General features: G+C 39.2%; 1 protein-coding gene across 2 annotated transcripts; it reads left to right on the top strand.

Annotated features, from left to right (window-relative positions):
- Nucleotides 1–114: 114 nt before the first annotated feature.
- On the top strand, nucleotides 115–26,155 carry ACTL6A (actin like 6A). Of its 2 annotated transcripts, none has more exons than XM_050780133.1 (14): nucleotides 115–350; nucleotides 7,781–7,857; nucleotides 8,024–8,198; nucleotides 12,423–12,523; nucleotides 13,445–13,542; nucleotides 15,276–15,370; nucleotides 15,674–15,780; nucleotides 15,874–15,963; nucleotides 19,906–19,967; nucleotides 20,164–20,278; nucleotides 20,408–20,488; nucleotides 22,509–22,604; nucleotides 24,565–24,651; nucleotides 25,673–26,155. In XM_050780133.1, the coding sequence occupies exons 1-14, from the start codon at nucleotides 326–328 to the stop codon at nucleotides 25,751–25,753; spliced, it is 1,290 nt and encodes a 429-aa protein (XP_050636090.1). In that variant the 5' UTR covers nucleotides 115–325; the 3' UTR covers nucleotides 25,754–26,155. The 2 variants fall into 2 exon arrangements, with proteins under 2 accessions (XP_050636090.1, XP_050636091.1); XM_050780134.1 differs by lacking the exon at nucleotides 115–350 and adding an exon at nucleotides 774–874.
- The last annotated feature ends 9 nt before the right edge of the window (nucleotides 26,156–26,164 follow it).

Below are 26,164 nucleotides of genomic sequence, written 5' to 3' on the forward strand. Positions count from 1 at the left end.
CTCCTTCTGTCCGGCTGTCGCTTTCCTCTTTCCCCGCCCCCATGGCTGCCTTCGATTGGCTAAACCTGCTGGGCCGCGGCGGGGATGCGGCGCAGCCGCATTCTGATTGGCTAAACGTAGGCCTGGACCCTCGTGATTGGCTGATAGGAGGAGACAGCAAGTGTAGCTGAGCTCCGGGGTGTGTGGACGCCGCTTTGTTGCCTGAGGGGGGTGGCGGTGGAAGTTAAGGGAGTCAGGGGCTATCGCTTCTCGGGACTCGCGGTCGCGGCCACTGCAGTCACTTCTCCAGTTAGCCCTTAGGGTAGGGGTCGCGCCGGCAGCAGCCATGAGCGGCGGCGTGTACGGGGGAGGTGAGTGAGTGCGGCCGGAGGAGAGAGCGCGCGTTTTCGGCGTGTGGGGTTTGTAACCGCCGCTCCCAGCCCTCCCCTCCTCGGCGTTCCCTTCCGGTTTCCCCCTCTCGGGACCCCGGCCTCCCCGCCCCGTCCCCGCCCCACGCTCTGCCCGCCCCCGGAGCCCACCAGGCTCGGCCAGCGCCTCGGGCGCCCTGGAGTGGCGGCTCTCTGTGGCCGGTTCCTGCCTCTGCCCCCGGAGAAGCAGGGTTTTGGGATGCACGCTCGTTTCTCTAGAGAGCCTCGGGGCTGGGCGGGAAGCTCAGTCCAGCCGGCCGCCGGGCCCCGGCTTGCGTTACCGCCCCAGGGTCGCATCTCCACGAGTGCCTCCTGGACTCGGCTGTGTCGGGGCGCATGTGCTCGCGCCTAAACTTGGAAGGTCCCGGCGGTTTGCAAGCGTGGACGGAGGGTTCCCAGAGCGTCTCACAGGTGGCAATGCGAGCCTCAAGCCGTAGAACTGACTAGGGAAGCGGCGGCCACTTAGGGTACTGCCTCCTCCCTGTCTGTGCCCCATGCGCGAGCTGCCTCACCTTTCAGTAACTCCTGCCTGTTTGTTGGCTGCGGAGTCTCCAGAGTGACTCGTGGGCGGGTCTGTTTGAGATTAATTCAGGAGCACGTGTAGTTTAAGGATGCCCAGAAAGTTTGCCGGGGATCCTAGGCGTCTTGTTTTTTCACTTATCCTTGATTAGACTGGTGTGGCAGAAAGATTACCACGTGCGGGGGGTTACAGACCTGAGTTGAATATCCGCCTCACTGTTGAGCGCTTTGGTCTTAGGAAATTTACATAATTTTCCAACTTCAGGCCTCATTTGTGGAATAATTCCTAGCCAATGGGGATGGGCGTGAAGGTTAAATGAAATAATGCTACATTTGCCACTTAAAGTCTGGTCCATGGACCAGCAGTGTCAGCATCACCTGCAAGCCTGTTAGAAATGCAGAATCTCACGCGTCATTCAAAATCTACTGATTTAGAGCCTCCATTTTTGCAAGATCTGCAGGTGAATCAAAACACTGATACATATAATTAATGTTTTGGGTTGTGTTTGATGAGTTAGAGACCCAGAAAACAAATCCAGACTATTGCTATTGTTGCTGTGTCTAGTAGTGATGCTGTTTCTATAAAGGATGTCATTTTACAGGTAAGATACAACAAAAATAAGATTTTTCCTTCATGTTCCCCAAGAAAATCACATCACCCCTAAACTTGGAAGGAGAAAAACATTTAAATCCTCAAAAAAGAAAAAAAGCCTTTTTAGTAGAACAGAGGTTCAATTCTTTTTTTTTTTTTTTTTTTTTTTTTTTTTTTTTTTTTTTTGAGACGGAGTCTCGCCCTGTCGCCCGGGCTGGAGTGGGCTGGAGTGCAGTGGCCGGGTTTACGTCATTCTCCTGCCTCAGCCTCCCGAGTAGCTGGGACTACAGGCGCCCGCCACCTCGCCTGGCTAGTTTTTCTGTATTTTTTAGTAGAGACGGGGTTTCACCGTGTTAGCCAGGATGGCCTCGATCTCCTGACCTCGTGATCCGCCCGTCTCGGCCTCCCAAAGTGCTGAGATTACAGGCTTGAGCCCCCGCGCTCGGCCGAGGTTCAATTCTTGAGGATTTTTATACACTAGAAATTGCATCCTAGGTTTTAAACATCCAGAACTCTGTGGTTCTTTCTACTAAGCCTCCTGCCTCCCATTGCCACTCTCCTACTTAGGGTTCATGGGGCTTGATTTTTAATGAAGCAGGGTACAGGAATTAGATGTATCTCCCATCCTGAAAAAGGAACAGATGTAAAATTCTAAGAATTTAGAGTCTTAAATTAAACTTCCACCATATCCAGTTTACTAATTAGGGCAGGAAAATGAGCTGATATGTTGGATTTTTTTCTATTTCACAAAAATGTTTTTTGAGCACTATGTGGCAGGTATAGGCTGTTGTCATCAAGAAGTTCAGTCTTGTAGATGAATCCGTTAGGTAAATAGACACCATATTTCACCGATTCTTAATTGTACATTTTTCCCACATTTAAACAGCTGAAGTTGGAATATGTCTTTTGTTTGTTTGTTTGTTTTTAATAGAGACGGGTCTTGAACTCCTGAGCTCAGGCAGTCCTCCCGCCTCAGCCTCCCAAAGTGCTAGGATTACAGGTTTGAGCCACTGCCCCCAGCCAGAATATGTCTCAGTAGTGCTGGCCTGGCAGAGTTTTAATTGCCATATTATTTTCTTAGTGATGCCGGAAATAGTGGTGCATCATGTAGTTGATAGCATCTTATATTGATCAGAAATGTTAACTGTAATTCAATGAGAGCTGTTCATTGATAACAATATGTAGAAGGGGCCAGGTGCGGTGGCTCACACCTGTAATCCCAACAACTTGGGAGGCTGAGGCGGGCGGATCACTTGAGGCCAGGAGTTCAAGATCAACCTGGCCAACATGACAAAACCCTGTCTCTACTAAAAATACAAAAATTAGCCAGGCATGGTGGCACATGCCTGGAGTCCCAGCTACTGGGGAGGCTGAGGCACAAGAATCACTTGAACCCGGAACTGCACTCCAGCCTGGGTGACAGAGCAGGACTGTATCCTAAAAAAACAAAAACAAACATATATATTTATATATGTTATATATAATTTATATATATAATTATATATATAATTTTTATGTTATATATGTTATATGTATTTATATGTTATATATTTATATATGTTATATATATTTACATATGTTATATATATATAGTGCAAAGGTAGTTCAGAGAATAAAGTTATTGATTCCATGTGGTGGAGTCAAGGGACTTTACAATAGAGGTAATGGGGATGATGGAGGAGGAGTGGAAAGGGACAACATATGCAAAGGTTAGCTGAGAGTATGTGGTGTGTTCAGGAGATGACATATTACCCAGTAAGTCAGTGTATGAGGCAGGAAGTGAGACTGCTACCAGATATTGCTACGCCTTGAATTTCAACTGGCTAGAGTGATTTAAATTTTATCAAATTCAATGATGAGAAACCACGGAATGATTCACCCCCTTTTTTTTGTTGAAGGATTTATGTACCAAAATAATGACAGTTACAATATTGAAAGATCACAGTGCAGCAGTTGGAAGGGTAGATTTAAGAGGCAAAGAGGTGGAGGCACGGTATCTGTAGGGAATTGTAGTTTCCCTGTTGAGATAAGAGCTTGATTGAAGGCAGGGGCAATGGTATTTAAAAGGAGGGGATTTGAGAAATACTTAGCAGAAATATTTGGCAGAACTTGAAAGATGGAGGTGTTCACAACAACTCTCAGCTTTTTGCCAATGTGGACTGTGGTCAGCAATGTGTTAGGCAATGCTGAGATGAGCAGTGCTTCAGATGTGTTGAATTTGAGATACCCATGAGACATCAGATACAATTATGTTGTTGTACAGTAAAAAGTTCAGGATATGGATCTAGACATTGGTTAGAGCTGAGACAGAGAGAGAGAGAGAGAGTTTTGAGATTGGAATTACCAGTATTTAGGTAGAAGTTGAAGCTATAGGAGTACAGTATATTATCCAGGAAAGGGTAAATTAGGGAAAGGGCTCCTAACATGGGGTTTGTGGCCTTCCCAAAGTTTCCATGGTAGAACTATATTTTATTATAATTGGTTTCTTTTATAAACATTTAAAAACATTCTAAGAAGGGATTCATAATTTCCTAAACTGTGTGTATTAGTTTGTAGGTTGCCATAATAAAGTACCACAGTCTGTGTGGCTTAAACAACAGAAATTAGTTTTCTCACAGTTGTGGAGGCTAGAGGTAGATCTTAGTGTCAGCAGAGTTGGTTTCTTCTGAGGTCTCTCTCTGTGCGTAGATGGCTATCTCCTCCCTCTGTCTTCACATGGCCTTCCCTCTGTACAAGTCCAAGTCTGAATTTTCTGTGGTTTTTTTTTGTTGTTGTTGTTGTTGTTGTTTGTTTTTTGAGATGGAGACTTGCTCTGTCACCCAGGCTGGAGTGCAGTGGCACAATTTCAGCTCATTGCAACCTCCGCCTCCTGGGTTCAAGCAATTCTCCTGCCTCAGCCTCCCGAGTAGCTGGGACTACAGGTGCACACCGCCATGCCCGGCTAATTTTTTGTATTTTGGGTAGAGTTGGGGTTTCACCATGTTGGCTAGGATGGTCTTGATCTCCTGTTCCGCCCGCCTGCCTCCCAAAGTGCTGGGATTACAGGTGTGAGCCACCACACCCGGCCCGAATTTTCTCTTAAAAACATCAGTTATACTGGATTAGGACCCAATCTAATGATTTCATTTTAACTTAATTACTTCTTCAGAGATTCTGGTTTCACTGGGCATGGTAGCTGACATCTATAATCCCAGCACTTTGGGAGGCCAAGGTGAGTGGATCACCTGAGGTGTGGAGTTTGAGGCCAGCCTGGCCAACATGGTGAAACCCAGTGTCGACTAAAAATATAAAACCTAGCCAGGCTTGGTGGCCAGCAGATGTAATCCCAGCTACTCAGGAGGCTGAGGCAGAAGAATCTCTTGAACCCAGGAGGCGGAGGTTGCAGTCAGCTGAGATTGTGCCATTGCACTCCAGCCTGGGCGGCAGGAACGAAACTCTCTCAAAACATAAAAAAAAAAAAAAAAAAAAAAAAAAAAAAAAAAAAAAAAGTACAGAATAAAGACTCTGGTTTCAAGTACATCACATTCTGAGGTACTAGGTGTTAGGATTTTGACATAGGAATTTTAGAGACACAATTCAGTCCACAACACTGTCACAAGGGTCCATAACACAGAACAGGTTAAGGGTTCCTAGTGCAGGGCAAAAGATAAATCCTTGAGGAACAGAAGTTGAAATTTTTGGTTAATTATACAATTAATTCATTTAATTAGGATATCTCTTTACCCAGCATTCTGGTTAATAAAAGTATTAAATGTTATCAACTCCTGTTCATTGCTATACTTACCATTTGTACTCAAGTTTAGGTGCTGTGGTGAAAACAAATACAGTGTTCTCCTTTTAAGGATCCCCTAGTTTCTGACAAAATAATTTGGACCAGAGAATTTTACAGGGTTGTGTTAATTATCTTGAGAAATGTAACAAATACATAAACTTTCTTTTATATTAGAAATTTAAATGTGTCTTTGTTTTATTTGAGTAAAAACGAAAGGCTGGGTGCGGTGGCTCACACCTATAATCCCAGCACTTTGAGAGGCCAAAGCAGGTGGATCACGAGGTCAGGAGTTTGAGACCAGCCTGGCCAATATGATGAAACCCCATCTCTACTAAAAATACAAAGATTAGCTGGACGTGGTGGTGCACATCTGTAGTCCCAGCTGCTCGGGAGGCTGAGGCAGGAGAATCAGTTGAACCCGGGAGGTGGGGGTTGCAGTGAGCCGAGATCACACCACTGCACTCCAGTCTGGGTGACACATCAAGACTGCGAGTCCAAAAAAAAAAAATCATTCTGCAAAGATACTATCTCTTAACTGATATTTGCAAAGTAATGGGTTTACTTTTAAAATTTTTAAGAAGTTTTTGAAATATTTTAAGCATACTAAAAATATATAAACATAAAAAATATATAAATATATGTTTGTATGTGATATTACGGTAATATTACTATAAGTTTGTATGTAATACAATACTATATTCACCAGTGAGATTAAATAGATGTCATATTTTGCCATATTAATACCTCAGATATTTTAAGAATAAAAATGTTAATTGATACAGATTTCCTCTCACTTCTTCAGTTCAGGTAACCACTGAACTGAAGTTGGTATGTAACATTCCCAGACCCCATGCGTATTTTCTTTTCTTTCTTTTTTTTTTTTTTTTTTGAGGGGGGTGTGTGTGTGTATACATATATAGTTTTTTGGTAACTAGCTTTTAAAACTAAGCGTTCTTTTAGATTTATTGATGCTGACATATGTAGATCTAGAGTGTTCATTTGAACTGCTGTACAGGATTCCATTGTATGAATATACTATTGCTTATCTATTTCACTACTGAGAGACCGTTAGATTATTTCTGCCTTTTCCTATGGCAAGCAGTGTGTCAATTATAATAGCAGCTTACATTTAGTGTGTGAGTTTTCTAAGACTTCATATACATGAAAGTATTTAATACGTTTAATCATTAGCGCATCCTGTGAGGTAAGAGCTATTATGTATATTTTACATGTTAGGAAACTGAAGCAGAGAGGTTAATAAATTGCTCAGTTCTTGTAGCTGTTGAACATTCTTGTACATGTCTCCTTGCAACCTGTATGAGAGAGTGTCTCCAGAATAAATAAGTGTAATTCTATGTATGCACAATTTCAACTTTAGTAGATGTAACTAAATTGCCCATAGTGGTTGTCCCACTTTGGATAATAAATTATAGAATCACCCTAGTTGATGGTGGAGGGAGGTTACTGGTATATTTATTAGCCTGATTCATTCACCTCAGGGTAATCTATGGCTAACTGCATCCCCTCTACTAAAAGTCATAGCTCCTATCAGGTAGCCCTCCCCATACAACTTTCTCTCCAGATTCTCATAACAGTAATTTTTTTTTTTTTTTTTTTTTTTTTTTTGAGACGGAGTCTCGCTCTGCCGCCCAGGCTGGAGTGCAGTGGCCGGATCTCAGCTCACTGCAAGCTCCGCCTCCCGGGTTTACGCCATTCTCCTGCCTCAGCCTCCCGAGTAGCTGGGACTACAGGCGCCCGCCACCTCGCCCGGCTAGTTTTTTGTATTTTTTAGTAGAGACGGGGTTTCACCATGTTAGCCAGGATGGTCTCGATCTCCCGACCTCGTGATCCGCCCGTCTCGGCCTCCCAAAGTGCTGGGATTACAGGCTTGAGCCACCGCGCCCGGCCTACAGTAATTTCTTCTTGTTTCTTCAGTTTGAAGAATGGCAGTGGATCCATTATTATTAGTTATCATTATAGTACTCGGGTACTGTACTGTTCCTTCTGGTTGTCCGTATTTCACCTATATCTTTGCAAATAATTCCCTTTAATAAGTAAACTCAAATTACCCAGTTTTAGTGTACCATTTCTTAACTGATTGAACCTCTACTGAAATACGGTGTATGACTTGTTATATTTTAATTAAATGATTCTTTAAGGTGTATTTGAAACTAGGTTCAAGTGAATAATAATATGAATATAATTGGGTTGAGTGCAGTGGCTCATGCCTGCAGCACTTGGGGATGCTGAGGCAGAGAATTGCTTGAGCCCTGGAGTTTGAGTCCAGCCTGGGCAACATAGTGAGACCTTATCTCTACAAAAAAATTTTTAAAATTTGCTGGGCGTGCTGGCATGCATTTGTAGCCCCAGCTACTTGGAAGATGAGGCAGGAGGATTGCTTGAGCCTAGGAGATTGAGGCTGCAGTGAGCTGTGATTTTCATGTGATACTTCTGCAAGCTGTTAATGCTAATTATCTTTAATCTTTTCAGATGAAGTTGGAGCCCTTGTTTTTGACATTGGATCCTATACTGTGAGAGCTGGTTATGCTGGTGAGGACTGCCCCAAGGTAAGTGTAAAGTTAGAGTTAATTGGATATGTAGAGCTATTCATGTAAATTAAAGTCATGCAGAAATTCTAATTTAAAACAAAATATAATAAATTACATTAGTTGGGGGAAAAATGCCTCCTTGATAAAAGGTGAAACTTGTGTATCATATTTCTGACTCTTACAGGTGGATTTTCCTACAGCTATTGGTATGGTGGTAGAAAGAGATGACGGAAGCACATTAATGGAAATAGATGGCGATAAAGGCAAACAAGGCGGTCCCACCTACTACATAGATACTAATGCTCTGCGTGTTCCAAGGGAGAATATGGAGGCCATTTCACCTCTAAAAAATGGGATGGGTAAGATGTTTTCCCCATGGAATTGATTATAGAGTATACATGTTACAGTTTACATACAAAGTAGTAGCTTCCTATGAGTTGAACATCAGCCATGGTTTTTTTTTGTTTTTTGTTTTGTTTTTATTCCACAAACTGATTTCAGACACTGAGAATATAAAGATACATAAGAAATGTTCCTTTTCCTTAAAAGCTTAGTTAGGAGAAATAGATGTATGTATATATACAAATAATGGTACACTGTGATAAGTGCTACAATATAGGTATATGCAATGAGCAATGGGATTAGAGAGGAGAGGTATTTTACTCTAGTGTTGGGAGTCAGTGATGGTTTTCACAAAGGAGGTAACTTGTGATGAATCTTGATCAATGAATAAGAATTAGTCTGGCTGAAAATTGACAAATGGGATCTAATTAAACTAAAGAGCTTCTGCACAACAAAAGAAACTACCATCAGGCAACCTACAGAATGGGAGAAAATTTTTGCAGTCTACCCATCTGACAAAGGGCTAATATCCAGAACCTACAAAGAACTCAAACAAATTTACAAGAAAAAAACAAACAACCCCATCGAAAAGTGGGCAAAGGATATGAACAGACAGTTCTCAAAAGAAGACATTCATACAGCCAACAGACACATGAAAAAATGCTCATCATCACTGGCCATCAGAGAAATGCAAATCAAAACCACAATGAGATACCATCTCACACCAGTTAGAATGGCAATCATTAAAAAGTCAGGAAACAACAGGTGCTGGAGAGGATGTGGAGAAATAGGAACACTTTTACACTATTGGTGGGATTGTAAACTAGTTCAACCATTATGGAAAACAGTATGGCAATTCCTCAAGGATCTAGAACTAGAAGTACCATATGACCCAGCCATCCCATTACTGGGTATATACCCAAAGGATTATAAGTCATGCTGCTATAAAGACACATGCACATGTATGTTTATTGTGGCATTATTCACAATAGCAAAGACTTGGAATCAACCCAAATGTCCATCAGTGACAGACTGGATTAAGAAAATGTGGCACATATACACCATGGAATACTATGCAGCCATAAAAAAGGATGAGTTTGTGTCCTTTGTAGGGACATGGATGCAGCTGGAAACCATCATTCTCAGCAAACTATCGCAAGAACAGAAAACCAAACACCGCATGTTCTCACTCATAGGTGGGAACTGAACAATGAGAACACTTGGACTCGGGAAGGGGAACATCACACACCGGGGCCTATCACGGGGAGAGGGGAGGGGGGAGGGATTGCATTGGGAGTTATACCTGATGTAAATGATGAGTTGATGGGTGCTGATGAGTTGATGGGTGCAGCACGCCAACATGGCACAAGTATACATATGTAACAAACGTGCACGTTATCCACATGTACCCTAGAACTTAAAGTATAATTAAAAAAAAAAAAAAAGAGTCTGGCTGACAAAACTGGGTAAAGCAGAGGGACCAGCATGTGTGAAGGGATGGAATTGTGAAAGAAGCTTATGTGCTTAAAAATGTAATACAATTAAGTATGGTTGCAGCATTGGGCTCATTAGGGTCAGTAGCAGGAAAGGTAGGCAGGGAGCAGTCATAAAAGGGCTTGTAAACCATCCCAGGGTTGTATTAAGCTAGTTACTGAAGGATAACCCCAAAGGAATTTAAACAGATGTGATATGCTCGTATTTGCCAGCTGGAAAGATGAATAGTAATATGTAGTCTAGATTGGAAGGAGACACTAGAGACGGAGCTCAATAAGGGAGGTAAGAGTCCAGATGAGAAATGAAAAAGGTTTAAACTCTTATATAATGCTGGTAGAGATCCTGAAGGGACTTTCAGGGTAACCAGGAAACAAATGGTACTAAACGATCGAGGGAGTGAAAGCAAGAGAGAAGTTGAGAAAGTTTCCTAGATTTTTGGTTGGAGTAACTCTGAACAGAGAGTACCATGCATTGAGATAGGAATAGAAAGGGAAGAAGCAAGTTTTATGGTTTTAAAAGGCATGGTTGGCCATGCGCGGTGGCTTGCGTCTGTATAATCCCAGCACTTTGGGAGGCTGAGACTGCGGGTGGATTGCTTGAGTCTAGGAGTTCGAGACCAGCCTGGGCAACATGGTGAAACCCCATCTCTACTAAAAATACAAAAATTTGCCAGGTGTGGCGATACATACCACCTGTAATCCCAGCTACTCAGGAGGCTAAGGCATGAGAATCACTTGAACCCAGGATGCAGAGGTTGCAACTGAGATCCCATGACTGCACTTCAACCTGGGTGACAGACCGAAATTCTGTCTCAAAAAAAAGAAAAAGAAAAAAGCGAGGTTATCAGGGATACTCCAAATCACTCTCAGGTTCAGTTACTCACCAGCAAGACTCCCTCACAGGACTCAGCATATGGTTGTATTCACAGCTAAGATTTATTGTACTGAAGATTCAGATTCAAAACAAAATCGACAAAGGGAAAAGGGACGGGATGATGAAGTCCAGATGCAAGCTTCGGAGAGTTTTCTCACAGTGGAGTCACACAGGATGTGCTTAATCCCTCCATCAACAAGTTACAACCTGTGTTATCTTCCAGGAGAACTCTGAAACTCAGTACCCAAGGATTTTACAGAGGGCTGGTTATGTAGGTACCATGTACCTGGCATGTAACAAAATTTTAGATTATCAGAAGGAAAGCAAGTGTTCAGAACCAACCACATTGTACAAACAGTGTAGGTATAGCGAGCTACTCTTACCATTTAGGGACAAGTTTTATATGAACGTAGGGAACTGTTTGCCAATCGTGTTTCCAGACACCAGCTAAGAGTGAGCCTTACAAGCAGGCCTTTCTCAGGCTTGCAGTGTTAACTCTTTCATGTATAGTAAGTAAATGGGTTCACTAAGTTAAAAGTGCTTAGAACATCCAGGTGACAATTCTGTAAACAGGGGAATAAAAGATTATAAGAAAGATTTTAAGACATGGAGTTGCTTTTTATTACTCTGAAAAAATTTGGAATATGGGAAGAGGATTGAAGATGGAGTTCTTAGCAAAAAACTTGTATATTTTAACCAATAGAGAATAAAAGGTACCCTTGAAGGAGAATGAAAGGGAACAATTAGGGATGTAGGAAAAAATTCAGGGGAAGAATAAGAAAAGAAAAAGTTTCTGGAAGCATAAAATTCCATTTATTCTCAGTGTTTTCCGCTGTGACATTGAAAGCTTTACACTAAGAAAGAAGTTAAAAAAATCCAGGTGGGCCTGTGGAAATATATAATTAATGACATTTTTTCTTTGGGCTGCAGTAGAAAAGTTTGTAAACTCTTGTGAAGGCAATACTGTTATAATTTAGAGAAGTCAGATGAGATTAAAAATGTTAAGTGTCCATGAATTTGCCTAGTAGAAGGTCATTCGCGACTGGGGGCGGTGGCTCACACCTGTAATCCCAGCACTTTGGAGGCCGAGGTGGGTAGATCACCTGAGGTCAGGAGATAGAGACCAGCCTAGTCAACATGGTGAAACCCTGTCTCTACTAAAAATGCAAAAATTAGTTGGGCATGGTGGCGGGCACCTGTAATCCCAGCTACTTGGGAGCCTGAGACAGGAGAATTGCTTGACCCCAGAAAGCAGAGGTTGCAGTGAACCGAGATTGCGCCATTGTACTCCAGTCTGGGCGACAGAGTGAGACTCCATCTCAAAAGAAAGAAGGTCATTAATGACTTATGTCAGTAGTTTTAATGGAATGTTTAGGTGGAAGCCAAATTGAAGACAGATGTTCTTCTTTGAATTTTTAACATGTCTTTTAGTCTTTTTCCAAATAGATTGTAAGCTTTTTTGAGTGTTGGGTCTAGACCATACAAATCTTTGTTGTTTTTTTTTTTTTAAACCCAGCAGTAGTATCATTTAGAAGGCCATATAATTCTTCTGTACTTCCTGTTATTCTGATCACATTCTGGGCCTCTAATAAGTATTTATTGAATTGAATAACATTTACTTGGTATTTTAGGTCTGTTAGATTAATTACATTTGGGATAGGTCTGGGGGCTGGAGGGACCAAAAAGAAGTTCTATATATCTAGAAGACAAAGGTAATCTTTATATAAAGTGATGTGGTATGAAGTTGATCTGTAAAATCAGTAGGTTCTGTATAATACGGTATTAATTGTTAAGTCACAGAAACAATTTCTCAAAATATGTTGTATTCATCTTCAACTATGCATTGTTTCCAAGTTACTAATCTTATATTCTAGTTGAAGACTGGGATAGTTTCCAGGCTATTTTGGATCATACCTACAAAATGCATGTCAAATCAGAAGCCAGCCTCCATCCTGTTCTCATGTCAGAGGCACCGGTGAGATAAAGATTTTCTTTTTCATGTTTCTGTAGTTGTTTTTTTTTTTTTTTTTTTTCTTTTTTCCTTTAGTTTTCTACTCATTTGATGAATATTTTTCTATAAAGAGGCATAGAAATTCAGAAATTCATATTTTGAATTTGAAAATTAGGGAAAAAGATTAATTTTTTAATACTATTGTAACTTTCATTTTACTATTCTGATAAAATATGCAGAGAACAACAAAACACACTAATGAATTCTTGTGGTTATTTATGTATTTCTAGGGATTTAACATTTTATTTCCTAGGACTGCTTCCCATTTTGAATTACGAATCATTTCTTGTGCCCCAAGGGCAGCGTATATCTACTTTATTCAAGTTTCCAAGAGAGAATTGAGATGTTGAACAAGGGCTGGAAATTTCTGGACCAAAGTCTCTTGTGAAATACATTTGGTACATAGACAGAAACGACCCAGAAAGCAAGCATAATGGTCATAAATTATCAGTATCTTATTGTTGCTAACTTATAGTTTCTTTTATGAATACCATCTATAAGTGGGAGAATTTGGTGGTCTAAAATTCATACTTAGGATTTGGATTGACCATATTTACTCTTTAGATTTAATAATATGTTTATAAGAATACTGATTTCCTCATATGTGGAAAAGTCTCTAATTTCTAGAATTTATAGAAGCAATTTTATTATTAAAGAATTTTAATTCTTATCTGATTGATTTGTTAAATTTAATCTACATCTAAAGAAATATAGAGGTTTTGTTTTTATTTTTGTGAGATATTATTATGAAAGATTATTTCCCATGGTATTTTTTGCTGTTCTTATTGTTTTATTTCTTTGTTAATATAGTGCTAGATTTTATCTGGAGATAAATCAACTTTTTAATTCTTAATAACTTGCATTTCTTTTTCCCCTCTTCTCAAGTGGAATACTAGAGCAAAGAGAGAGAAACTGACAGAGTTAATGTTTGAACACTACAACATCCCTGCATTCTTCCTTTGCAAAACTGCAGTTTTGACGGCGTATCCTTGAAAGAGTAATACCTTTCCTCTTGAAGTGTATACCATACTACTGAATGTGATAACTCTGGCAGAAGACATAAGCCAATTATTGCTTGTTCAGAAGTTGTTTTTTTCTCTTTTCTCTTGCTTTTTAGCTATTCATCTTTTGGTGTTTCTCATTAGAACTGATGATACACTAGAAAGTATGAGGGAAATAAAGTAACACTCAAATTCTGAGTGTTAAGACGTTTTTGTTTTTAGGAAGGTGCATGTGGATAGAAGGCAATATTTTAACCAGTTGGCTTAGATGAAATGAAAGATTGCCATTTTCTCCCTCCCTTCCAATATCACAGAAAACTGGAAATTGGCTGTAAATTCATTCCCCTTCAAATTTAGTCAGTCATCAAGTCCCACCTATTCTTTCCTGCTGTTTGTTTCTCTCTTTCCCACTGCCACAGCATTAGGTGGAAGCTATTTCCAGGATTACTGAAGCACATCCTCTTGTCTGCCCATTCTTTACACTGTTGATCTAATAATCTTTCTATTTTTATTTATTTATTTATTTGGTAGAGATGGAGTTTCACCATGTTGCCCAGGCTGCTCTCTAACTCCTGGACTCAAGCGATCTGCTTGCCTCGGTCTCCCGAAGTGCTGGGATTACAGGCATGAGCCACCATGCCCAGCCTCTAATAATCTTTCTAAAGTGCTAGTCTGCTTTAAGCTAGAATCATCTTCTACATTTCTTCCTTTTACTTTCAGACCGTACTGAGGTGCTTGCAGTTCTCTGACCTCGCTGTGTTCTCTTGCCTCCTGGTCTTCCCACATGCTCCTACTCTTGCCCATATTCCCTTCCCCATAATTAACAATTGGATATCCCAGGAATAGGTTTCTCTTTTACACCACCACCTTCCCTGGGACATCGTGAGCTTTTCTTTTTACAGCTTTATTGATCATCTACTTCACTAAACAGGATAACCTTCAGGGAAAAGGCAGTTTTGGTGCACCATTGTGTGTCTACTGTGTTAAAGGAATTTTAGTGCCAGGTGAGCAGCCTCCCTCTTTCCTCCCTCCCTCCTTATTAAGCACCAGACTTAGTAGACACCTAATAGACGCTCAGTAAATATTTGATGAATGAGTGAATGCCCCTACTCCTAAACTTCAGTTTAGTATATTCAGGTAGTATAGGCCTTCTGCAGCACAGAATGTGGAAAATGGGATCTGCCAATATTCACCAACTGTGGAATTCACCTGGCATAGTTTTCCTGCCCATTGAGTTAGAGGAGATAGGAACTGCCATATGGCTTTGCCAAACTGCTGAAACAGCTCCTCTTCAATGCTATGTGAGAATGGTTATAGTCCCTAGCTCAGTTGTCACAACCTCCCACTGTTCTTACCAAGTTTCTGTACATTTTGTTAAATAAATGCATCTCAGTTTGTTGTAAGCGCTTTGATCAGTCTCCAGAGACTTTCAATGATTATGTTAATTTTGACCAGCTTAATAGTAGCTGTTTCTAGGATAAAGGTTTCCCTGAGTTCCTGATAACCTCCATTCTAGAATTCCTGCCTCTTGCTATTTGTTCTTAAGCCATAAATATTATTTTATACCAATTTTTATCCCTAGATTCACTGTAATACATTTTTAACTATGAGATAGATGTTTAAGAAATAGTTTCTGAAATATAAGAGCCTGCCCTTTACAATAAACATTATTTTAGCGGCCTTGATACTTTCTTTTCCTTAATGTTTTAAACTAGATTTGCTAATGGTCGTTCTACTGGGCTGATTTTGGACAGTGGAGCCACTCATACCACTGCAATTCCAGTCCACGATGGCTATGTCCTTCAACAAGGTAAATGTATTTAACCAGGATACACTGAGATGATTTTAGGTGTTATGAGGACGCACATAATGAAATAAAATGACGAGTAGCACTTTTAAAGCATATCAGTTTCTGAATAAGATCATTTTTAAGTATGTTAAAAATCTTTAGTATATAATGTGTATTTAAAACTGATGCATTGCTTTATTTATGTGTTGAAGGATAGTTCATTTACCTGAAAAAGTTATTCATATAAATACACCCGTAGGGGAAATTCGTTCTAGGAAGTTTGGACTTAACTGCTCTCTTAGCCTTGTCTCATCTGTTTCATAGGCATTGTGAAATCCCCTCTTGCTGGAGACTTTATTACTATGCAATGCAGAGAACTCTTCCAAGAAATGAATATTGAATTGGTTCCTCCATATATGATTGCATCAAAAGTAAGTATTGAATTTTCTTTCTAGAACTTACCTCTAGCTCCCCCACCCCTATGAAATGAACTCCATTAACCTAGCATCTCTTGGTACTCTCAGGAAGCTGTTCGTGAAGGATCTCCAGCAAACTGGAAAAGAAAAGAGAAGTTGCCTCAGGTTACAAGGTCTTGGCACAATTATATGTGTAATGTAAGTAACCCTCATTCTCTTTACAAAAATGTTATAGGCTTTTTGCGTGAGTGTTAAAAAAAAAGTTATATATAGGCTGTAAATCCTTGAGTAAAATATGAGCACTTTATATTTTCAAGCTCTTTTTTTTAAATTACTAAATATATTTTGAAGATTAAATAGAGCATGATCTCAGGATTACACTCTATATTTTTAATGATACTTTACTAACAAAAGAGCTTTGCTGTGAGAGGCATGCTTTTCATATTTGCCAAACAAATGTCTCTGCAAATCACTACATATTCACTTGGATTACTGTGGTGAGACCTGGAAGGAATTTTTGTTTTATGCTATTCTGAACATTTTTGACTGAGAAAATGGTTTTAGGTTTTGGAGAGGCCTACTAGTATGTCTCAGTTATGTTCTGTTTCCCAGCATCAGTCAGCCATATCAAAAATGTGTTTTTGTTCAGAACAAGGAACCCATGAGAGATTCTCTACTAAAAACCCATCTCTGAACATATGGCTTACTGATGGGGAAGAGGTTAGTAAAACAACCTGACACCACAGATACACCTTAATTTCTTTTTGTTTTGTTTAAAAAAACTGTTATTTTAGGTTCAGGGGTACATGTGCAGGTTTGTGATATAGGTAAACTCGTATCACGGAAGTTTGTCATACAGATTATTGTCCCCCAGGTACTAAGCCTAGTACCCAATAGTTATTTTTTCTGCTCCATTCCCTCGTCCCTCAGGGAGGCCCCACTGTCTGTTGTTCCCTTCTTTGTGTCCATGTGTTCTCATCATCTAGCTCCCACTTGTGAGAACGTGCTGTGTTTGGTTTTCTGCTCCTGCATTAGTTTGCTAAGGATAATGGCCTCTAGCTCCATCCCTGTTCCTTCAAAAGACATGATCTCATTCTTTGTTTTTTTTTTTTTTTCACTGTGGTCTGTATATACCACATTTTCTTAATCCAGTCTTCCACTGATGGGCATTTAAGTTGATTCCATGTCTCTGCTATTGTGAATAGTGGTGCAGTGAACATACGCATACATGTGTCTTTATGATACAGTGCTTTATATTCCTTTGGGTATATACCCAGTAATGAAATTGCCGGGTCAAATGGTAGTACTGGGCCAGGCATGGTGGCTCACGCTTGTAATTTTGAGAGGCTGAGGTGGGTGGATCCCTTGAGCTCAGGAGTTAGAGACCAGCCTGGGAATCATGGCAAAACCCTGTCTCTACAAAAACAGAAAAATTAGCTAAGTGGGGCCAGGTGCGGTGGCTCACTCCTGTAATTCCAGCACTTTGGGAGTCCGAGGCGGGTGGATCACCTGAGGTCAGGAGTTTGAGACCAGCCTGGCCAACATGGTGAAATCCCGTCTCTAAAAATATTTAAAAATTAGCTGAGTGTGGAGGTGGGCACCTGTAATCCCAGCTACTTGGGAGGCTGAGGCAGGAGAATTGCTTAAACCCAGGAGATGGATGTTGCAGTGAGCTAACATGGTGCCACTGCACTCCTGCCTGGGTGACAGAGTGAGACTCCATCTCAAAAAAAAGAAAAAGAAAAATTAGCTAAGTGTAGGGGTGTGCACCTTTAGTCCCAGCTACGTGGGAGACTGAGGTGGGAAAATCACCTGAGCCCTGGGAGGTCGAGTCTGCAGTGACCCGTGAGTGTACCAGTGCCCTCTAGCCTGGGTAACAGAGTGAGAACCCACCTCAAAAAAGAAAAAAAAAACAAATGGTAGTTCTGTTTTTAGCTCTTTGAGGAATTGCCACACGGCTTTCAACAATAGTTGAACTAATTTACATTCTCACCAAAAATGAATAAACTTTCATTTTTCTCTGCAGCCTTGTCAGCAGCATCTGTTATTTATTTATTTTTTTCGAGACAGAGTCTTGCTTTGTTGCCCAGGCTGGCGTGCAGTGGTGCAATCTCGGCTCACTGCAACCTCCATCTCCCGGGTTCAAGTGATCCTCCTACCTCAGCCTCCCGAGTAGCTGCAACTACAGGCGCGTGCCACCACGCCCGGCTAATTTTTGTATTCTTAGTTGGCCAAGGTGGTCTCGAACCCTTGACCTCATGATCTACCTGCCCCAGCCTCCCAAAGTGCTAGGATTACAAGTGTAAGCCACCGTGCCTAGCCCTATTTTTTTACTTTTTTATAATAAATAATAGCCATTCTGACTGGTGTGAGATGGTGTATCATTGTGGTTTTGATTTTCATTTATCTGATGGTCAGTGATAGTGATCTTTTTTTCATATGCTGTTGACCGCATATATGTTTTCTTTTGAAGTGTCTGTTAATGTCCTTTGCCCACTTTTTAATGAGGTGGGTTTTTTTGTTTAAGTTTTTTATAGAAGCTGGATATTAGACCTTTATTAGATACATGGTTCGCAAATATTTTCTCATTCTGTAGGTTGTTTGCTTACTCTGTTGATAGAAATTAATGTGTATCCAGCAAAAGAAACTAAGAGTAAAATTATATAAGTCATAATTACTATGAGAAGGATCACATCTAACAGGTTTTAAAAAATTATATATATTTATATCATGTATATATCGTGTGTATATATGTATATACATATATATACGATATGTATATATGTATATACATATATACGATATATACACACGATATATACATGATATAAATATATATGATATAATTTTATATATATTTATATATATATACACACACATATGTATATATATACACACACACACATATACATATATATATATATATATTTTTTTTTTTTTTTTAAAAGACAGGGTTGGCCGGGCACGGTGGCTCACACCTGTAATCCCAGCACTTTGGGAGGCCGAGGTGGTGGATCACTTGAGGCAAGGAGTTCAAGACTATCCTGGCCAACATGGTGAAACCCCGTCTTTAGTAAAAATACAAAAATTAGCTGGGTGTGGTGCTGAGTGCCTGTAATCCCAGCTACTTGGGAGGCTGAGGCAGGAGAATTGCTTGAACATGGGAGACGGAGGTTGCGTTGAGCTGAGATTGTGCCACTGCATTCCAGCCTGGACAACAGAGCAAGACTCTGTCTAAATAAATAGAGCAAGACTCTGTCTAAATAAATAAAAATTAAATAAATAAATAAATAAATACAGGGTCTCTCTCTCTGTCACCCAGGTTGGAGTGCAGTGGTGCAATTGTAATTCACTGCAGCCTCAAACACCTGGGCTCCCCCTGCCTCAGCCTCCTAAGTAGGGAGGACTACAGGTGCACGCCACCATGCCCGGCTAATTTTTTATTTTTTATTTTTATAGAGACAGGGTCTCACTATGTTGTCCAGGCTGGTCTTGAACTCCTGGCCTCAAGCGATCCTCCTGTCTCGGCCTCTCAAAGTGCTGAGATTACAGGCATGAGCCACTGCACCCAGCTCTGACAGTTTTTGCACCTAAAGATTTTGTGTGTGTGTACATGTAATATATGAGGAAAAATTAGGATTACTCATTTTTCCTAGATATTAGACAAGATTTTTCTAGAGGTCATGTTAGTTCATAGCATTTTATTAAACTGTTTTATACTATGTACAGTCATTAAAAGTTACGTAAAATGTGATGTATATGCACATGTGTATATGTAGGTAATGAAATCTTGCTTCTAATCTAGCTTATTTTTAAGAAGAAAGTGGTGTTCTGAAATTGGTTTTGTTATGCAGGACTGTGGTGCAGGGGTTCCTGCACCTGCAGTTGTTTATCTCTCATCGTTTCATAACTGTTGTAACTTTTAAATGTGTGTAATTTAGCTTCTAATGCAAATGTTTAGAATTAGGTTTCTTGATACTCAGAATTCTTGTTAGGTAGATTAATACTGTTGAAATGATTTACACATCTAGAAACATGGTCCAATTTCATTCTGAAAAGTATTTAAAATATATTATAAAAGTATAGATTACAAAGATAAATCTCAACCTTGTTTGTTAAACTTTTTTCTTTTACTCACAGTGCGTTATCCAGGATTTTCAAGCTTCGGTACTTCAAGTGTCGGATTCAACTTATGATGAACAGTATGTTTTTTATTTAAATTGTATACTTTATAAATGAGGAAAGGATTTGTTTAGAAAACATAGAAAGTACTTAATTGAATAATGTTTAAAATATTCTCATTCCCATTTTTTTACAAGTTGATAATTCCCTAGTAGTTTATAATTTTGAAGAGAATTATTTTTGTCTTTTGTGTAATACTGTTTAACATGTTTTCAGAGTGGCTGCACAGATGCCAACTGTTCATTATGAGTTCCCCAATGGCTACAATTGTGATTTTGGTGCAGAGCGGCTAAAAATTCCAGAAGGATTATTTGACCCTTCCAATGTAAAGGTATAAAAGCTTTTCATAATTAGCCTGGCTTTTCCTATATAGGTGAAGAGCTTTTGTGGCTAAAATGTTTTGGATATGCTTTACTGTATGAAGAGCCTCCATGTGACTACTTGTTTTCTTTTGTTGTAGGGGTTATCAGGAAACACAATGTTAGGAGTCAGTCATGTTGTCACCACAAGTGTTGGGATGTGTGATATTGATATCAGACCAGTAAGTGCCAGTCTCCTGTTACGGTTTAAAGGTACCTTTTAGGGGATTGAAATGCCCCCAAATCATTGTTAGGTTGACAGTGACCTAATGGTTGTCAATGTCATTGACTTTGAAGTTCATTTTATAACAGTATCTATAAAAAGATGAAGTACTAGAAAAAGAAAAATGTGCAACTCTAGAGCCATGGTGTCCAGTTTTGTAGCTACCCTCCACATGTGGCAATTTAAATTAAAATAAGTAAAAACATAAAACTCAATTCTTCAGTTGTAATAGCCTCATTATAAATGTGGCTAGTGGCTGCTGCATCAGACAGTGCAGATATAGAACATTTGCACCATCACAGAAAGTTCTGTAGACAATGCTGCACTAGAGATTTCCTGAAATGTGGCAAACCAAAATATGTATTGTTGGTGATTTTCTTACAGATAGTACAACTTCTACTTTTATTTTTCAGGAAGGTGTGGTTTAAATGGTATGAGTAACTTTTACATGAAGTTTATTTTAAATGATCTTCATATTTTTTGTGCTTTGTCAGGTTTTAAATACTAACTCCATATTATATATTTCACTCATTATCAGTGATAGGTTCTTGGAGACTGAACTTTAAGTGAAACAATGTACAGTAAGTCCTTGAAGGACATTGTTTCAGGAAAAAAATTGGTTTTGTTACATGTCATTTTGTTGAAAGTCAGTTTCCAAGGTCATATTGATAACGTTGAGGACTGACTTTATCTTATTTAAACCTAATTCAGCTTCTCACCCACATACTGCCTAGATTTTGAATAAATTAATTTGCTTAAAGCATAGTGCTAATAGCTACTATGTTGTTCAAAAAAGGCTTTGAGTGGCTATGAAAATCATACTTTATTTTACCTTTATTTCACCTGGTAACCTGGTAGGCATGTGATGTTTCTAGGACAATAGTAATATAAGTTTGGGATTTTTTTAGTGCAAATACAATTCCACCTTTGGGGGAAGGTAATTGAATTGAAGTATATTTATTGCAACAGTGATAACTTTGTTTTTAGTGAAATTTCTCCCTTTAACTAATGAGATACTTTTGCATTCTATTTTCTACTTCAAAACTTAGATGATTTAGACATTTGAAATACGTTTTAAAAATAGGAACTTATCCACTAAAACAGGTTGACATTTAACTTTCTGATGCATACATGCAAATTCAAAGTAAATATAAGTAGTAATTTATTTTTATTTGGGGAGGCCTTAGCATGTGTGTTTTGGAAAAGCTCCCATGTGCTTCTGATGTATATATACCTCTGCAAAAGAGAAAGGTAGCAATCATTTTGGCCAGGAATATGTTCAGTTTATCATTGTCTGTCACAATCATAAAATAATCTGTCTAATTTTGAATATCCTAACTTCCAGATGAGCATTCTTTTTCAAAATATTTGTAATTTTAATTTTTGGCTGGTGGTTGCTATTAATATTTCCAGATGACCATTCTAAGATAAAGTCATTATAGAATGTACTTCTAATTAAATATTGGCAGCTATCTGCCAAAAAAATTATGATTTTTAGAATGATTCCTTTAAGTTAGTGGTTCTTAAAACTTCATGCACATTAAAATAATCTTGGGAGTTAAAAACCATGCCTGCCAGGCACAGTGGCATGTAGTCCCAGCTACTTGGGAGCCTGAGGCAGGAGGAATGTTTGAACCCAGGAGTTTGAGGCTGTGGTACACTATGACTGTGCCTGTGAATAGCCACTGCATTCCAATGTAGGCAATATAACGAGACCCTGTCTCTAAACGTAATCTTGCCTGGATCCCATCCCCAGACATTTTTATGTAATTGCCCCTAGGAATTTGTGTTTTAAAAGCTCCTTAGCTGAGTTGAATGTACAGCTAGGATGGAGAATCGATGGATTAAGCTATTAGGTCTATATAATAGTAAAACATTTCCAAAAAATGAAAGGGAAGATTGTAGTAGCGCACATTTTTAGTTGTATTTAAAACTTTTGGAAACATGTGGAACTGATTTTTCTTGTATTTTTATCCTAGGGTCTCTATGGCAGTGTAATAGTGGCAGGAGGAAACACACTAATACAGAGTTTTACTGACAGGTTGAATAGAGAGCTGTCTCAGAAAACTCCTCCAGTAAGTTCTGTTTGTTCTTTAATGGTATTCTTCAGTCATATATTTCCTCACTGATGGTGTCATTTTGTAGATAAGCATTCATCTTTCAATAGATACATGATATTTTGTATGTGCCTGGTATAGTATCACTAAAGTTAATATCCTTTAACCAAATTTTTCTAGTTAACATCTATTAGTTTCTCTTAAATTATTTGAATCTCACTTATTAACTTAATATTTAAATATGGATAGTTTGCTAGGCACTAGTCCATGCACACCAAGGGCTCAGTCTACTAGGATGGTTAGACATGCAGAAAATGATGACTGTAGCATGCTAAACAATTCAGTATGTCATGGACCAGGTGCTGTCGGGAACACCAAGAAGCCACTACTTAACTCGCTAGGAGTATCAGAGAATAGCCTCATGAAGAAGCTATAGTTTGAATGACTAGTTCAACTCATTACTAATTTATGAAAGGATATCTAGATGGAGGGAATAAAACCATTTACAAAAATATTAAGAGAAGATGGGTATGTTCCAGTAATTCAAAGTAGTTGGCTTCTAGTCTTTACATAAGTGGGGAAAGCAATATGGCTAGAAAGATGGATTAGTTTCCTAGAGCTGCCATAACAAAGTACATGTTGGTGGCTTAAAACAGAAATTTATTGTCTTATAGTTCTTGAGGCTAGAAGCCTCAAGGTGTCAGTGGGGCTATGCTGAATCTCTAGGGGAAAATACTTCCTTCTTCACAGGATAAAATCTAGCAGCGGACTGATGAGCTCATATGTTTGTTTTAGAAAGATCAGTGGGTATATTGTAATAACTTTTAAGAGAATAGAAAAACTCGGTTTGAGAAGGTAATTTATATAGTACTTCAATAACAGAATGGCAGTTATAATCTTTTAACTTTTAAAATTTTTATTGGCTGGATGCGGTGGCTCATGCCTATAATCCCAGCACTTTGGGAGGCCGAGGCAGATGGATTACGAGGTCAGGAGACCAGCCTGGCCAACATGGTGAAACCCCATCTCTACTAAAAATACAAAAATTAGCTGGGCCTGGTGGCGGGCGTCTCTTAATTCCAGCTACTCGGGAGGCTGAGGCAGGAGAATTGCTTGAACCCGGGAGGCAGAGGTTGCAGTGAGCTGAGATTGCGCCACTACACTCCAGCCTGGGTGACAGCACGAGACTCCATCTCAAAAAAAAAAACAAAACAAAAATTAGCCGGACATGGTGGCACGTGCTTGTAATCCCAGCTACTTGGGAGGCTGAGGCAGGAGAACTGCTTGAACCTAGGAGGCTGAGGTTGCAGTGAGCCAAGATCATGCCACTGTACTCCAGTCTGGGTGACAAAGCAAGACTCTGGCTCAGGAAAAAAAAAAAAAACAACAAAACTTCAAGTGGCTTTTTTGTAAGGTGTTCTGCACTAAATATTAAATTTTAAAACCCATATTAGTGGTTACATATGCCCTAACAATGTCTATAAATCTGTATATTTAATAGTCTCTTAGCTTCCCATATAAAAGAATGTTTTACATATGCCACATTTCTATTATTACAAGTGATATCTAAATATATAGGCACACAGACATCTGCCTTGTATTTTCTAAATTCTTGGAGATCTAGAGCATTACCTGAATTATAATACTAATCATTAGATTGATTTATTGATTGATTTGAGATTTGTTATCCTATTTCAAAATTACCGTATTTTAATCAGTGTTTGAACCACAGGGAGCCATTCAGAAGTCTGTCAAAATTGAATTTCCTGGCTGGGTGCAGTGGCTCATGCATGTAATCCCAGCACTTTGGGAGGGTGAGATGGACCGATTGCTTGAGTGCAAAAGTTGGAGACCAGCCTGGACAATATGGAGAGCAAGACCCTGTCTCTATTTAAAAAAAAAAAAAAAAAAAGAAAAAAAAATTTCCTAAGTTGAGTCACAAGATTTGATTGAACTAATGCATATTCTTCTATTTCAGAGTATGCGGCTGAAATTGATTGCAAATAATACAACAGTGGAACGGAGGTTTAGCTCATGGATTGGCGGCTCCATTCTAGCCTCTTTGGTTAGTAGATGAGCTACTTTGCAAAAATGTTCTTACTGAATTATACTAAATTTAGTAAAAATACAAAAAACAATTCCAGTGCTTCATATGTCTTTGCATTTTATAACTGTCAAATGAGCGGAGGACCTAATAGAATAACCAGTTTTATGTGTTCTGATATAACAAAATGCCTCTTTGCCTAATTAGTGGACATCTGTCAGCCTAATTTCAATGTCCCCTCTCAAACAGAGGTGGAAATATGTTAACATATGCATGCATGCCTCTTCTAATTATACCCCCATTGGCACTGGTCAGGGCTTGTCTGGAATGTATTTAAAATCGAAACATTCCTTCTCAAGTTCTGGTCATTCCCCAGTTTACAGTGAGGTCTACAGTGAGGTCTAGGAAGTCAGGAATTGGTTCTTGGAGCAAATGGTGAAGTCATGGTGCTGTGTGTAAGATGTTTCTTGGACTACCATCTGCCTTGAATAAGGAGAAAAAAATCCTTATACTTTTCTGCATCCTGGACTTACAGCATCCTCCCCCTTTATATACTGTATATATACACACCATATATACTGTTCTGGAGTATGGTTCTGGAGGAGGACAGAAATAATCGAGTACTATTTTGGGAGGTGGGACTCTTAAATGAATTATTCAAAGTTTAGGAGTTATGAAAATAAGATATTAAAAGAAAAAAAGGCTGGTGCAGTGGTTCACACCTATAATTCCAGCACTTTAGGAGGCTGAGGCAGGAGGATCACATGTGCCCAGTAGTACAAGACCAGCCTGAGCAACATAGTGTGAGGCCCCATCTCTACAACAATTACAAATTAGGCAAGGTGGCATGCCCCTGGAGTCCCAGGCTGATGTGGGAGGATCCCTTGAACCAAGAAGTTCGAGGTTGTTATGAGCTATGATTACGCCATTGCACTCCAGCCTGGCTGACAGAGCAAGACCCTCTCTCAAAAAAATAAATTAAGAAAAGCCATTTCTAGTAAAAAGTAAGGCATAATTATATAAATTTCTTTCCATTTTACAGGGTACTTTTCAACAGATGTGGATTTCCAAGCAAGAATATGAAGAAGGAGGGAAGCAGTGTGTAGAAAGAAAATGCCCTTGAGAAAGAGTTCCCAAGCTTCTACCTTCCTTTGTCACCTTACGTTTCATAGCTTTAGTATACTCAGGAAAAGAATGACCATCTTTTGTAGAATGTTTATACATTTTTGCATATTTCAATTTCCACTTAAATTTTTTAAAGCTTTAACTGGCTCTATAAATTAAGATAAGTTTGTGCTTTCCTTGAAATGCACTTATTCTTATTACAAGCATTTTTATAATTTTGTATAAATGTCTATTTTCTCTAAATATTTTGCTTTCAGTAAAATGCTTTCCAACTCTGTTTAGTATATTAATTACCAGTGGATTGGTAGAATTGCTTTTTATTGACTAGTAAAAGTTACTGCCTATGCTTTTTACCTTAGGCTTATAGAATTAAATAAAAATTAGCCATTCCAGAAATAAATTTTGGACT

This window comes from Macaca thibetana, chromosome 2 (assembly GCF_024542745.1).
Source record: "Macaca thibetana thibetana isolate TM-01 chromosome 2, ASM2454274v1, whole genome shotgun sequence".
Lineage (NCBI taxonomy): Eukaryota > Metazoa > Chordata > Mammalia > Primates > Cercopithecidae > Macaca > Macaca thibetana.